This window comes from Mus caroli, unplaced genomic scaffold (assembly GCF_978045245.1).
Source record: "Mus caroli unplaced genomic scaffold, Mus_caroli_1 scaffold_20, whole genome shotgun sequence".
In the NCBI taxonomy this organism is placed as follows: domain Eukaryota; kingdom Metazoa; phylum Chordata; class Mammalia; order Rodentia; family Muridae; genus Mus; species Mus caroli.
The window spans coordinates 37,157,244-37,173,218 of NW_028227275.1; the positions used below are offsets into that span (position 1 = coordinate 37,157,244).

A 15,975-nucleotide genomic window follows, 5' to 3' on the forward strand; every position below is an offset into this window, starting at 1 on the left:
GGATTCAATTAATACTGCTGGAATACGGAAAGAACTGGCAGCTCACCTTCTCAAAGCCTCTCTGTTCTCTTCCCACAGAAGACACCCTCCATTCCCATCTCTAAGCCCGTAAACCTGTGTGGAAGCTCCCGGGACCCTACGGAGCTGTGCTTGGCAGCACTCGGCTCAGGTGGTGATTTTTATCATGGGAACAACACACAACAATTTTGTTGTTGTTAGATACTATCACCAGAGCCCTGAGCTTTTAAAGTCATGTTTCTAAGGCAAAAGACTAACTAGTTAATTATAAACCACTTATTAGTTAAGAGTAAACCAACCCATCACCCGACAAAGCTGCATGTGTCAATGGGCATCTGTAGCCAAATAGCTCACTTGCCGTATGTGAAGTGCATCACACTGGACAAATGAGAAAGCCTTTCGTTCGTTCACTGCCCTTTCAAGTCCATGCATTTCTTGATGGATGCCTCATGACTTCCTGCCTAGGCTCTGATAGCAAAATCCAGGCACTTTGAACTTATATTCATAATTGCAACTGAGGTGAGTGTAACCAAACCAGGTGTGGTGGCACACTCCTCTAATGCTGGTACTGGAGAAGCTGAGACAGAAAGGACAAAGGATTTGAGAACGCCCTGGACTATATGGTGAGTTCAAGGCTGGCCTGAACTGTATAGAAAAACCTGTTTTAAACCAAAACAAAGGAGGGAGATACAGCTGCACTCACAATGGAGAACAGCCCATCTGCTAGAAATGGTAAGAGTTACCGTTTTCAAAGGGCTTACAGTATGCTCGGCCCGTGCAGGGGCACATTATACCTGCCACCTCATTTTCCAGCCAACTGGTTATTTGTGCACAAGGCACTAATAGCTATTGATAGGCACTAGCTCTCAGCAGTGAAAGACACCACAGCCTGGAATGAGGAGTGGGGTGGGGGGCAGTGTCTAGATGAATTCATCCATTAGAATGCAGAGAATAAAAGGCAGTACTGGAGAGATACAGCAACAAGCACACCTTCCCCAGGTCCTGGCTAAGTACAAAATGTCCCCTGCTCTCTTGGCCACCACTCACTTCCAAGCTTGTTTTCCTCCATCCTAGGTAATGCCTTCTCCTCACCTACTCCCTACTCTCAAGGGAAATGCAGAGCATAGCCTACAGTCTGGCCGGGCCAGGAGCTGAGCACTGAAGTTAGTCAGCATGCCCTGGTGCAGCCCAAGGGGCACATACCTCTTCTTCGTGACTTTCAAACTGGTACATCCAGAAGTTCTCCATCTTCCTGGGTACTGTTTGGGCAACGGATGCGAGCCCTAGTGTATCCACTTGTGAGCTGCTGTGTGCTCCTGATCTCAGTGCTGCTAGGAGGGGTGGGGAACACTTCTGGTGGTGTCAGGTGCCCTTGTCAATAATGCAACTGGTAATAGGAGATGTGACCACCTCCAGGGTGTCTGACCCTCCATATTAACCCTTCAGTGTCTGGTGGCCAGGACTGACTCGAGTCATTGGCGCAGCGGCGTCAGCTGATATTTCCGAGAAGAATCTAGCCCACCGTTGCTGTCAGCAGCACCTACTATTTCTGGGGAAAATAAACCCAGAGCAGAGGTGCTACCAGAGACTTTCACACACCCCAGACTCTGCTATGTTTATAGAACCTGTGAAGAAGCATTCAGCTCTGGTGAAGGGAGGGGAGGGAGGTGGCTGAAACTGTTCTTTCAGGCTTTGATCAGAACATACCTGGGTGTGTGGGGAGAACTTAGGGAATTCTGGTCAGCCCCTGGCAGGGCCCCAGTGGCACAGGCTGCTGGGATTATACCACCCTGAACTGACTGTATGCTCTGTCACTGTGCTCTGAAGACTGTGTGCCACAAGTGAGAGGGGGCTCTGACAGACCAGAAAAGAGCTGCCTCATGGTTAGCATGGCTTGGACCAAACAAACTGAGGACCCAAAATTTGGCTGAAAAACCAACTGTATCTATCTGTAGGGCCAACAAGAGGAAGGACAAGGTACATCTGGGTAGAACTGATGTGGGGAAAACAGAGGGAAGCTGAGGAGGGGCCTGGGTGCACTGAGTCCCTCAAGGAGCATCAACTTCCTAGTCACCAAGCCCTCTGTCAGACCTGTTAGCTGGGCTCCCTCTGAGGCTACCTATCTAGTCAATGAGCTGTGGACAGCACTAAATGGTAGAACAAACCACATAGGATCTAAAGCAATTGGCTGGAAAACCAGCCATTCTTACTGCCAGTTTCCCATGTGTGGACCAGCTCAGTGGCCAGTGATCAGAGAGACTGCATCTCTGGACTTGCTCATCTCTTCCATCTTGTGAGTCTGATCAGACTTGCTGGAAATCAGAGTGCACTCTCCGCAGCCTCTGTCAGTCTCCTACAATACCCGATTCAAGAAGGAAAGCCCTTTGCAGGACAGTGCTCAGGGTGTTCCTAGATGACTAAGTTAGACACTTCTCCACATGGCATTTTCCTCCTGTTACCTGTTTTAACTGGAGAAATCTTTGGGTGTTGGTTATGAAGTGCCCAGACTAACACTCCCTGCCAGTTAACTCTCTGGCTCAAGGTGAAGCCGCTTTCCCTTGACCACGCTTGACACTGCTTTGGCTTTAGTTTTGGAGCCATTAGAACAAGGCTCTGGACGCCACTGCTGTCATGGAAGGCTTGCCAGCTTCTCCTGTATTAGCAGAGATGACCGGCTCACACATGAATTGAGTTATCAGACAGAAGATGATCCAAAAGCAAAGCCTAGGCCTTCTGTGGTGTGGGAAGCATCTGCGTGCAGCATCCTTTTGGCCTGATGGAGCTTGGACCTCTTCCCCTGGCTGTTTTGCTTTTATTCTTCCTCCCCTTTAATGTTCCTTCTGTACCTGAAACCTACTTAATTATTCATCGCCACCTTCTCCAGGCTGCATCAATTATGGATCACATCTGTGATGGAGAACTTTACTCGTAGCGAGATCGTGCTGCGATGGGAGCATAAGGAACAGGAACCCCACACCGCACTGGCGCTGGAGGGAGACAGCACAGTGCTCGGACAGCAGCCAGCCTCAAGGCTGGTTCACCGTCCAGGCCTCCTACCCTACAGGCTTCTCCCAACCCCAGCAATTCCTCCGAATTCCATACTCCCCAATCATCGCTGTGTCTTGGTCCAGAGAGAAACAATACTATTCATAGAATACACTGGGTCAACCAGAGGCCCAAGCGAGGCTGAGCAGGGCTGAAGGCTACAGTCTAGTGGGCAGATATTTCTGTCCCCACAGTCAGAGGAGACCACCAGCACAGAGAATGAATGTTTAGCCATAACTCATGAGTCTTTACAGCAGACTCTTTGGATACTGGAAGCTCCCTAAGATTGGGGAAAAAAAAAAAAACAAGAAAACAAAAAACAACTCATCCCAAGAGCATGCCATGGATATGTTTTGTCCTTCAGGACAAAAGTTCCCCTTTTAAAATTTCTCCACTGCTCCTTTGCCCTATGTTCTTGGATGTAACCACCTGCTCCACTCAAGTGCTGCCTCACACCTATATAGTGCGTGGCTTCGTTCTCCCATCAGTCACTTTGGGACCTGTAGGTTTTCTTTCTCACAGCCACAAGGTGGAACCGAAGTCTAGGGACTGGAAATGGCTGATGAGGTCGATGGCAGAAGACACAGTTAGCTGTGGTCTCACCCTTGAGGGCTTTGCTGACATAGTCACTGCTATCAAATACAGGGGAGAGGATTTTCAGATGGGCCCCATAGGTCAGAACCTCCATTTAAAACTCTCCTCAGGAGGGACATGCTGGTCAGGTATCTGCCTAAACAATGAGATAAAACTACAGTTGTGCAATGTCACTCTGTCGTTGGGTGACCGAGGACTATGGCTTCCATCTTACCATCAGACTCTGGAGCCTTTTTGTCTTGCATACTTTAAGGGTGAGACTGGGCCCACGGGACAAAGAGCTGAGAATGCCCTGGCCATGATCAATGGGAAACCAAGGCTGTCAGCCAATTGGCTTTGAAGAGCTGGATCCTGCCCACAGCGTGGAAGCTTGGGAGCAGAGCTTTTCCCAGGAAAGCTATGATGGTACCCTCCCCCACTCCATACCCACTAGCAGCCTCACAGGGGTTCTGCAGTATGAAGTAGATGTGTGTGTGTGTGTGTGTGTGTGTGTTGCTTTATGCTGCTAAATTTTGGGATGTTCTGCTGTGTGGCAGTAGTCTCAGGTATCACATAAGGATTCAGATAAAAGCCTTAAGAGCAGAGTAGGCTGAGAAGTCTAGCTGTGGACATGATAAAGGACTGGCCTCAAGTAGAACACTATGCAGACAGACCTCTTTCTGTCACACAGTATCCCTGGGGTCTTGTACAATACCTTAGGTGCAGAGTACACTATAACATGTCAGTCCAATTTTAAGATGGACTTTCAACTTTGAAATAGGGACCACAGTTCTACGTCTCTCCTAGTTCAGTAGAAAAGTGATGGACAGGTCAAGGATGGAAAAAAGGCTTAGAACCCAACTGCTACTGGTGCTCTCAGGTCAGGGAAGGCACAAAGACTTAGGGCTCTACTGCCAGGCTGTGATCTGAAGTCAGGGAGGAGGGTGAGACCTAGTGCCCTCTGCTGGCCTGTCCCCACCCCAGTCATCCCTGTGAGGCAAGGGCGCACACCGAGACTCTTGCCCCACTGGAGAGATTGCTTAGTGACTAAGATCACCTTTTCTCTTCCAAAGGACCCAGGTTCAATTCCAAAGAATATTTACAAATAAAAAGATTTAAAGCAGAAAAGCAATAAAAACGACTTCCTGTAGCTATGTCGTATTTCTTATTCAGGCAATGTCCTATATGTCCAAGTACTCAATTAAATCCAAAGTCACTGTCTAAGCATCAGGTTTCCTTCCTTTCCAGAGCTCTGTTCAATGGAATGAATATCCTGGAGGCCATCTCTGCTGTCTCTATGGGATCCTTTGTCTCCATGGTTACACATCTGCCCAAGCCTTAGGGATGCTGGAACTACTAGATCCATCTGTACTATTTATTTAAGTTTGAACAGTTTGGACCCCGGGAGATAGCAAAGAGTGCCCTGGGATATGTACTCTTTCATAGCAAGTCAGTAGACCAACCTGAGCCATGGGTGCTTACTTGGGGACCAGTCCTCTCCAGGTATGAATGTGTGCAGTATTGGAGATGCCATAGGCCATCCTTCCTCTTCCCAAGTGTACCACCTCACATCCCAGCAAGGAACTGACCCCAACTCAGGCACTGACAGAACACATCTTCATCCTAAACTCTGTCTGCCTGACTTTGGATCCCATTTCAACTCCATCCCTTGCTATCCAATCCTGAAAATATTGTGGCAGGCCAGAACTTCAGGAGCAGGTGGAGATCCACTGAGGGAACCCCTCAATTCAGAGCACCTCACGGGAATCCCGCACAGAAATAGAATTCTTGGCAGTGGTCCGGTTCTTTGTACTTGTCCTTGGAGGCTTGACAACACAGCAGCCAGGTCAACAGGGCAAGATGCTGCTAATGAGTCTTAATTAATTAGCATGTGCATCTGACCTTGGTGGACAGTCTCCTAGCAACCGTTAAAAGAAAAATTCAGAATCCTTGTAGGCCATATGCTGAATTCAGGATAGAGAGGGGGTAGCATCAAGACATCTAAGACCCAGGTGAAGCCGGGGCATCGCCCAATGCTTCTTTCCACCAGCTTGCAGGTGGTTGATCAGGGCAGGTACTAACCTTGGGCCTTTATGTCCCACAGTGTTGATAATGCCTCTCTTTCAGCAAGAAGGAGGCTGGTTTCTGACTCTAACTGAGCAGTGTCAGGGTTGAAACAACCTCCTGTTTCAAATTATTTTGTGCATTGGTCTCTGGGAGGGAACAGGCTGCCAATATAAAGTAAGTGTGACCTGGAGCAGGTGGTGCATGCTCCGTTTCCACTGACTAGTTGGCTAGTTTGATGTAGCTAGAGCAGTCCTGGATCAAAAGGGCTGGTGGGTTGCTGCCTGATGCAGAAGCTGGGAACCAGGGAAACTGAAGGGAGGGGTCAGGATGAGTGGCATGGTGTGGATTTGCATGTTGGAAGACAGCAAATAGAAAACCCAGAGCAGAGAAAGGTCAGTGGGGGAGAAGCGTGGAGGTCAAGTACATTAACTCAGTGTGCCAGTGACCCACCCCACCCTAAATAGTGAGCCCTAACTTCCGGAAGGAGCCAACATGCCATACAGTGATGCCACACATATGATCCTTACGTCACATTTCCAGAGAGAATTCCACCTCCACAAAGACATCGTATGATTAAGAGCACAATGCCAACTATGCTTATTAAAAGGATACATTTCGATTTAAAGATGGTCCTATTTATGGACATATGTGCTTTAAGATTCAGCAGGACTGCATGATACACAGTATATACACACTGTATACACACGGATGCTCTTCTCCCTGTACCTAACCTTTTCCTCCAGTCCACTTAGCACGCATAAATTCTTAAGGAGCCATGTTGGAGAGGATGAGACGAACATTCTTAGGAGTCATGGGAGTCTGAATACCCCTCCCCCTTCCTAAGTGAACCTGTCACAACTCTCAATGCTGGCTCTGTGTGCTAACTCTAGGGACCAAATTTTTCAGCAGAAACTGGCCATTTGCCTCCTGTTGCTTTTCTTATGGTTTCACACATATGTTGTCTGGTGAGAAGAGTCAGAGAGAATGGTCCTCTTGGGAGTAGGGTCACGGAAAGAGAAGTTGAAGACCATGGGTTAAAAAAAATTTTCCCCATAACTTTTTTTTTCCTTTTAATTCTGAGGAGCATGGGTGGCTGGAATAGCTGACTTGTGGTGGGCCACTATCTGGCGGATCATGCTCCAGCAATTCTGATGCGGCAATGGTTTGATGGCCGTAGGCAGACAGCTTTCAGGCACCAGGGCTTGCCCGGGCATTGAACAGCCAGGTGACATTCTGGAGATGAGGTAAGTTAATTGAAGGTAACACTTTGAGTCTAGGAGAAGCCCACAAAGCAAACATTTCCCACCACTTTCTGCTCTCTTCATGGTTGAAATGAATCATTTGCTCTTCAAAGGGGAGTTTAAGGTCAAGCCTTTTCATTTTGAAGATGCAACAGTTAAGACGATTACATCTTTAAAGAAAATTACCCTGGTCACACCAGGGTCCTTGTGGTTCACTGGGAAAAAAAAAAAAAAGGCTCCGGTTTGCTGTTGCTATTGACAACTGAGTTTTGCTGCACAGTGCACCACCTCCTGCTGGGATGTGGCACTTCACTGTGCATCTGAAGGAGCGGCAGGGGCTGGTAAGTGCCTCAACTATAGTGCTTTCACCCCGGTGAAGGCAGCTCTCAGAAGCATCTCAGCCTTAAAGCGGAGGCTGTGAACTTACATAATTACTCACGTCCCTGGAGAAGTCAATGCGCTGCACTTGACCCTGGCATACATCATGCCCAGAGCATTTACTGCTCTTACTGCTTTCTTACCCACCAGTGTTCCGAGGCTTCCAGACGCTAAACACACTTATAAGCTCATGGCTTCCAAACACTTTGGGCCCTTTACTGTCTTGTTGTGTTCTGTGGGGACCACGGCTCTCCTCTTGACCTAGAGTTGCTTATTTTTTATATTTGTAATTTTGCCAAATAGAGGTTTCACGGTTAATGCAAACTGCCTAAGGCTAAGAACACCCATCCCTACCACAGGTCAACAGCTGACAAAGGAGTCCTTTCCTTCCTCTAAATTGAACACAAAAACACACAGAAACATTTACCCTTTTCTATTTTTGTCCATGAAAACAGGGCAATGAGATAATCTCTTTGCTCAGCGAACTGTCTCTGCTTAAATCCACAAATACAGTTTTCAAAGTCAAATCACGCTACACAGCTTAGGGCAGCACTCAAACTCCTTTTCACACCACTTCTCACTGCGTGGCCCCATTCCCAATCCTTCTGGAAGTTTCTTCTACGTTTACTTCCATGTTCAGAGGTAACGTGTTTGTATTGCCTCACTTTCATTTCAGAGTTAGACATTTTGTTTCTCTTGGCTTCTACTGCAAAGGCTAAAATCTACAGTCTTCCTGCTACACGTTTCTAGTTGATCAACCTTCAGGGTCTGCATTCTGAAGTCTACACCTCTGCTCTACCCAGCCAGCCCAGCCACATGCACGCATTACTGTATTTCTGGCTTGTGTAACTGTTGTCGGAAAGGCCAAATAACCAAAGAAAACTGGAATTGTTAGAATTTTTTTTTTATTTGCTTAGTTCTCCATGTGCTGCTCGGCCCCATATGCTAAACCATCTCCAAGCCTCGACGCCTCCAATCGCATGCTCACTCAGCTCTCCTGCTTTCTTCTTTTTCGATGTCTCTCACTGGAGTCTGGACTTGCTGCTTCCTTGGGCTTTTTGCATAGTAGCCATTCTCATGTCTCATCTTCATGAACCCAAAGGGGTTCCCTTCCTGTATTTTCTGTGGTGGAGTCCTTCCCACCTCTTTTCTTGGCTTATATTTTTGGGCTAGGGAGCTCCCCTTTGCTTATAGAAGCCACACATCTACAGGAAAGAATCACGTGACTATATACGCTCGAGGTACCCAGAGTTCTAATGTCTCCTGCCTGTTGACTGAACTGCCTTTCTCAACTATGTCCTCAGGCTCCTGGTGCCGGATGCATTGGGGGATTTCAAGTCTCTTCCTGGGGTGTCTTAAGTTCAAATCCTCAGAAATCTTGGTAGAAAAGAGTAAGCAGAAATCTCCCAAGTGAATTATTCAGCACTGACCAGGCTGTGCAGTGGGAACAAACCACCCCCAAACTCCTGTGCCCTTGCTGAGGTTGCTTCAGTGTCTCACTGGTGTCACCAGGGAACCCTGCTCTCTCTGGGGAAGCAGCTGCCTGCTCTGTTCAGGGTTACACCCGTCTGACTTACCACGTGGCTTCTGGAGTTGTTGCAATTAGAGCAAGAAGAATGGTTTCTGCTGCTCCTGCCTAGAAGTAACACAGGTCCAAACGCACATGTCACTGGCCTTGCCTTCAGAGTTTCAGCCCTCCTGGAAGAGCAAGCTTCTCCAAAGAACTGAATCTACACCCCGGCAGGAAACGCCCAGCATTGCCCGGGAACTCAACCACAACTTAATACACTAGGCTCCCGCTGCTTCCTTTCTGCTTTTTATTGCTTTCCTGTCATTTGAATGTTGTTTTCGGAGAGAGAAGGGAGCAGCATCATTCAGAAGAGCTCAAATCTCCCAGCATGCACTGTGCTGGCTGGTGTCAAACCAACTGTTCCTGGATGATGACAGGGCTGCCCAGAGATAGGTCAGTGAACAGGGAACTTCTTGGGATACATTATTCACTATCAGTATTTGTCAAGGAGAGGGTTTGAAGGAAGTTCTCAAACTTACCCAGAAGATAGAAAATCTTTACTAGGGCAGAAGTGCGCCTCTCCCCCCACCCCACCCCCAGAGAGTAATTTTCACTGGGTGCTGAGTATCTGTCATTTCAGTTAGTTGATCATGTTCTCATGGACAGTCAGTCCTCAATTTTCATTCTGTCTACCATACCAGCAACCAAATGCCTGCCTGCTCTACATGTAAAGTGTTGGGGTTCAGAGAGGAATGGGGCAGGCCTGCATGTCAGGAGCAAGCTTAACTGTTAGCAGTGACCTCCGGCAATCGATATATGGCTGTTCCCAGTTTCCCCGTTCCTTTGCTCTTTCTGGTTTTGCCATTTTTGGACACCCTATGGCCTTTGGAATAAGAATTTCAGGGCCCCCTGTTTCTGCAGAGCACAATCACAGTGGTACAGGTTTTTCTTGTTGTTTTTAAATTGAAGAAAGCCTCAAGACCACAAACCCCTAAATGGTTTCCCCCCTTTGAATCAGTGGTTCCCAATCTTTTATACAATTGAGATCTCAGGGAGAACTTAAAACAAAACAAAACAACAACAACAACAACAACAAAAAAAAAACCCAGTAGATCAGCAGGCTCTGCCTCAGGCACTGGGCTTTAGGACGGTGGGTAATAATCTGCATTTTAAACGAGACTGCTGTGGACTGCAGACTGCAGTAGTTTCAACGGTGCCTTTCCATTTTCTATGATAGCATGCGTGGAATGGGATTTCAGTAAATACCGTTTTGATGCTGAGGTGAGGTGGAGTAATACCATCAAAAGGGGAGCAAATGAAGGTCCTTCCTATAAATACAGCATGACAGATGAAATAAGACCCACAGGCCCAAACGGCTCAAGGGTGATGGGGCTGTATTTTATGGCACAGGTTTTGACTTTGTTTTCTATTAACTCATCATATCCTGGTTAGCCCCACTCACCGATGCCTTAGCATCAAGGTGAATTTCTGACAGTGTGGGGTCCTAAGTATTATTCAATACTTCATCATGAATTCTGTTTGGATTAAAATATAACGCAAGATGCTTAACCTGTCCTCCTAATTCAAAGGAACAAAAGTTTTCCCAGCCCTCCCACTCACTGTCCTGGGGGCTCAGAGTGAAGACCCTGGCCAAGCAGTTAGTAGGTCATTTCAAGGAGCCTACATAGCTAAGGACGCTGATGGAGGAGGCCAGTGCCTGCACCAGATTAAATGAAACTGAATTTAACCTCTAGACCCTAAAATGGAATTGCTTAGAAATTACTGAAGTGTACGGAAAGGGGAGAGAGAGAGCGAGCAAAAAGCATTTTCATAGCAAGGTAGAGGGGGCAAAGGCCAGCCTTCTTAATTTATTTTCAATAGATTGTGACACCTCAGCTTGACACGGTCTCAAATGACTTAGGTATTTCAAAAATGGCAAATAAGCTGTTGACAGGGCCAGCAACAGCCTTGCCTATAGCTCTTCACAGTGCGCGGCACATCTGGTTTTAAACAGAGAGCATAACACTGTGGAATGACAGAAGCTTACTCCGTGCTAGAGGGAATCACTGTGTGTGTGTGTGTGTGTGTGTGTGTGTGTGTGTGTGTGTGTGTGTTGGGGGTGGTGCTACAGAACCTTTGGCAGGACAGGGGGATTTCCATTAAGGAGACCACAGTGACCATCCAAACCTTTAAGAAAGGGTTTCATGGGTTCTCTGTGGCCCAGGGTCAAACGCCTAGGCCGGAACCTTGTTAGCTGGGAAAACATTGGCCCCTGCCATCCTAGAAAACAAAAATCCGTTTAGAAATCTCAGAACCAATCTCGATGCTCCATGGAGCAGTCTCCTGCAAAGAACCCTTTTACTCTGTCTTACTAAGACTCTCTGATCGATGCCTTCTGTTTATTCGTGGCAGGGCTTGACAGTCTCTCCACGTTGACATTCTTCGCCTTTCAAGTGTGATTAGTTGAACTGCTGATTAACCAGGAAACAAACATGCCCTTAGCCTGACTTTGGTAAAATTACTCTCCTTTCCCCCGGTGCCCACACACACCTGAGGACCGGCTGGTTTCTGGCTAGAACTTTATCCCGATGCCTACCTGTACTAAGCCACCCTTCCATCCCATCTCCACACACCTCTTCGTTTTTCACGTTTAGGACTCCCTCCTCTCAGGAACCTGGTGGATCTTGTACTTACAAGACAGCATTTTGCAAATATCCCTCTAACCAAGCCGTTTCTTACAAGATGTGGACCTGATACAAATTCTGGGACCTCAGTTCAGACTTTCTCGATGAGCACAAACAGGGCCATGAGCCCAAGATGCAACTCTGAACAAGCCCTTCTGGTACACTTTGGAAAGCACAGGGATGTCTTACGGGACTGATAAGTAGTTCACTCTTGCTGCCGCCACACTGGATGAAACTACCACGGGGAGGTGCACAGCGCCCCCACAGACCATTTATCTCATAAAGTAAGTTCCCAAAGGCTTGTAAGACCACAGAGCTCAAGTCTCTCCTCCCCAGGGGCCTGCAGTCTAGCCAGCCCGAACCCACACATACTTACATCTCCGTCCACGGGCCTCTGGTCGTCACAGTCCCTCGTGGGGCTAATGTCCTGGCGCATGACCCAGATGGGCTCTTTGGGCTCGTCGGGGGTGTAAGGCGAACGGATGGTCCTGGTTTTCACTTCTTCAATGGCCTCCTTGATGTCCTTGATGGCCAGCGAGATGGCATCCCTCTTTTCCTTGCTGTACCGCTGCCCAACCTCGCTGCCTCCCGGGGTTCCCACGACCCGCTGCTGCTGCCCGGCAGGTGCTAGCAGCCCGGGACTATCGGGGTGTCCCCCTCCTGGAGTCGGGGCGCGCTCCAGGTCCTGCTCCGCCTCGGGCATGTCTTCGGCCGCCTTGTCGAGGCTCTGCGAACTCATGCTCTGCTTGACCTCGGCCACGATCTGGTCGATGTCCTCTTCCTGCTCGTAACTGTCCATGCGCGGGTAGGGCGCGAACTCCGCCTCCTTCTCGGGGCTGTCGGACTCGCCGTCGGAGCGCTCGTCGTAGTGGTGGAGCCGCGCGCCCAGGGCCTCCTGGCGGTAGGCGGCCGCCTCGTCGCGCTCGCGCTCGTAGAGCCGCAGGCCGTCGCGCGCCTCCAGCTCCGGCGCATCCCCGATCTCCTCGTACACGTGCTCCTGGAGGCCGCCGTAGTCGGCGTAGGGCTCGGCGTACGGCTCGTCCTCGGCGCGGTGGAAGAGCCGGTGCGTGTAGACGTAGCCCGAGTAGGCGGCGTTCATGGCTTCCTCGTGCTCCAGCGAGTGGAAGTGCAGGTGGTTGGGCAGCGCGCGCCGCTGCGCCGCCTCGGCGTGCTCGGCCTCCGCCTGCTCCGTGTACTCCTCGGCCTCGGGCCGGTACTGCACGGCGTAGGCGCTCTCATCGTCGGCGTCCTGCGCGCGCTCCGCCTCGTAGCCGTCGCGGGCCGCGGCGAGCACGTCGCCCTCGGCCGTGTCCGTGTGGTTGTGGAAGCCGCTCTCCGTGCTGGCCGAGCGCGCCAGGCACTCGCCGCGCTCTTCCTCCTCCTCCTCCTGCGGTGGTGGCCGCGGTGGCGGTGGCGGAGCGGGATGCGCGCGGTGGTCCTCGGGCTCGTGACCTGCGGGCGGCGGGGGCGATGGCGACGGCTGCTGTCCCTCCACCACCTCGGGGTGCTCCAGGTCGGCCTCCACGGACTCGTTCACCTCCCCTCCTGGCGCCTCGTCGGCCACCTCCACCTCCGCGGAGCCCTCCAAGTGGTTCATGGTGGGCGTCGGGGGATGGCTGGCGAGAGGCTGCTCTGGCTCACTGCGCGCTCATTTTGGCTCCACGGGGCCTGGAAGAAACAAGGAGAGTGGCTGCTGAGTGGTTCAGAATGGAACTCCTAGCTGAGCGCCCAGACAGACATAAAACCACTCGCTATTGATCCCTTCTGAATCTGGGTCAATTAAGGCATGCTTGCAAATTTAAGAGTAATCTGACAGCACTCTTTTCTTCCCGCACGTATTGTAATTTGTAATTACATATTTACTTGTTTAATTGCGTATAGCGTTCACCCTCCCAAGCCCCCAGACAGAAAGCTTCTCAGGCAGTTTGTTCTTAGCATGCTCTTCGGGTTGCATTTTCCGAGGTCTATGGATAGAGTACTACTCAATTGAGTGGGCCCATTGGCATATCTGCTCAAAGAGAAATATCTCTAAACTAGGATCCTAGATACTTTAGAAGCAATTCTTTAAATAAATTTCGTGTGTGTGCGTGCGCGAGCTTGACGCCCTTGCTGAGTGTAAAGTTCTAGGGAGGTTGGCAACCTCCGCAGAAGGCCCTTGTTCTCTTATATTCAACAAGGATTTAGCTCTCTAGACCACACAAAGACACGAGAGTTCTTTTCTTACGTGCAGGAGAAAATGGAACCTTGTTAAATAACCTTGGGGCCAGTCGAGTGACAGTTAACGTTTCACTGTGAACATCCAAGGGGAGGAAGCTACAAAATGCAGGGTTCATCTAACTCATTCGACCTAGAAACGCTTTCCCCTTAGAAACCAGAGTTCTGACAGATACACAAAGTAGGCAACTTCTAGTACTTTCCCCACGTGCCCTCGATCTCAAATCTGTAATTCTGTGAATGCCATGCCATCTGAAGCTAGAATACATGGGTAAATTTTCAGAAAGTACGAGGAGAGTAGGTCTCCACCTATTTGTGGAGGGAGCTTGCAGTTAGAGAGGAAGATGGATTTCAACTCTTAATTCTCACAAAGTAGCTTTTAAAGAACAGGGAAGATGGCTCTGGTGGGTGATAGCCATTGCTGTGAAAATAAGAGGACCCGAGTTCAGATGTGCAGCATGTAGAAAAAGCCAGACGAGGCTGTGGATGCCTCTAATTGCCGCACTGGGAGATGGAGGCAGGTGGATCCTGAGAGCTTGCCAGCTGGCTAGCCAAAATGATCAGCTTCTGATTCAGATAGAGACTGAAACAGTATGGTAGAGAATGATCAAGGAAGATGGGTAGTATCCTCCTCTGGCCTCCAAATGTGTGTGTACTGGTGCAGCACCCCATATGTGCACACCACACACACACACAAAACCTGTACACGGCGTATATAGAAACAGATACAAAGAGTATAATGAACAAAGAAACCAGGCAGGATTCTTTAGGTTTCCAGAAACCTGTGGTAAATGAGCTGCTATACTTAGCGCCAGCTGTCAACTTCACATAATCCAGTCACCAGGAAAGGCAGAACCTCAGGTGAGGAATTACTGGATCAGATTGGCCTGACGCCTTGTTTTCCAAGGCCTTTTCTTGATGGCTAATTGATGTCAGAGGGCCCAGCCCACTGTGGGCCTGGCCTGTGTAATAAAGGTAGCTGAGCAAGGCAGTCAACAGGACTCCTCTGTGGTTTGTGCTTCAGTCTCTTCCCATGTATACCTACCTGCCTTGACTTCCCTCAGTGATGGACTGGAGCTTGTAAGATGAAATAAACACTTTCCTCCTCCGTTTGGTTTTGGTCAGAGTGGTTTATCACAGCAACAGAAAGCAAACTAGGACATGGGTTCAATACTATGCTTGGATTTCTCTCATTGTGTTCTTTTGTCAAGTCCTTCTTCAAATGGGCAGGAAGTAAACTATTAAATGTAACAGCCCAAGGAAGAGAGGGATGCTTAATCAACTCCTAATATCCAGTAATATCCACCTAGCTCCTTTCCAGAGCCACACCAATTCCATCCCAATGTTTATGACAGACCGAGCAAATAGAAAAGGAGGCTATGTCGGAGTTGCCACACCCACCTTCAAGCAGAGTAGCACATCCCTACCCCCACCCTGGTGGACCCACCCCATCTGATTCTCACTTGGTAAACAGTGATGGCTTACTAAGCCAAACCTTTTGCCCTCCCATGGTGGTTGAAAAGAGTACTAGATCAGCATCAGTCTCTTCTGCGAAAAACTGTGGTCTCTGCATTAAACCCGGAGAAGAGTTAGCTGCAGCCAGAATATAAGAAAGTTTCCCCAAAATAAGAGTAAGTCACCACTGAGCTTTTGATGGAGGTGAATAAAGGGGACAGAGAAGGCAAGTGTTGGTTCTGAGGTATGCATGGTCAAGAGGACCCTAGTAGATTGTAGAAAATACAAAATGTTCAACACAGTACCAGGTCACTGTTTCTGTTTCCTTGACCAGGACTCAAATACAGACAATAAACACCCACATATCACAGAGGCTCTGACCTGTGCACCAACTCAGTTCTAATGGGCATGTGGCAAGTTTTCATGGAGAGGAACCAAACAGGCTTCCCTGGACTCCATCCCCATGCTGCATGGTCATTGTTAGAAATATAATAACCACACAATAATCTGAATGGCAATCAGTTCTTGATTCCAGGAACAGAATTGACCAAGCCACTGTTTTCTGTGAAAATGGGCTTTTCTATTCACAGGTGGATTACAAAGAAAGTTTAGTCTACACTGAGTTATATCTGACTACCAGATACATTGATTTAACAAAAATAGACTTTTTTTTTGGTCCATATATATATATATATATATATATATATATATATACCAAATCCTGATAAGGAAAGTTCTTTGGGGAAGTACCATTAAAAACATGTCATTTTATATGAGCATTTTGCCCACA

At 48.7% G+C, this 15,975-nt stretch overlaps 1 protein-coding gene across 4 annotated transcripts in view; it reads right to left on the minus strand.

Annotated features, from left to right (window-relative positions):
- Nucleotides 1-15,975, minus strand: part of Apba1 (amyloid beta precursor protein binding family A member 1) — a 192,682-nt gene that overhangs the window by 45,039 nt on the left and 131,668 nt on the right. For all 4 annotated transcript variants that reach the window (XM_085834258.1, XM_021152276.3, XM_085834256.1 and 1 more), the window contains exon 2: nucleotides 11,893-13,184. In XM_085834258.1, coding sequence (XP_085690384.1) covers nucleotides 11,893-13,113 — 1,221 coding nt within the window. In that variant the 5' untranslated portion in view covers nucleotides 13,114-13,184. The remainder of the gene's footprint in view (nucleotides 1-11,892; nucleotides 13,185-15,975) is intronic.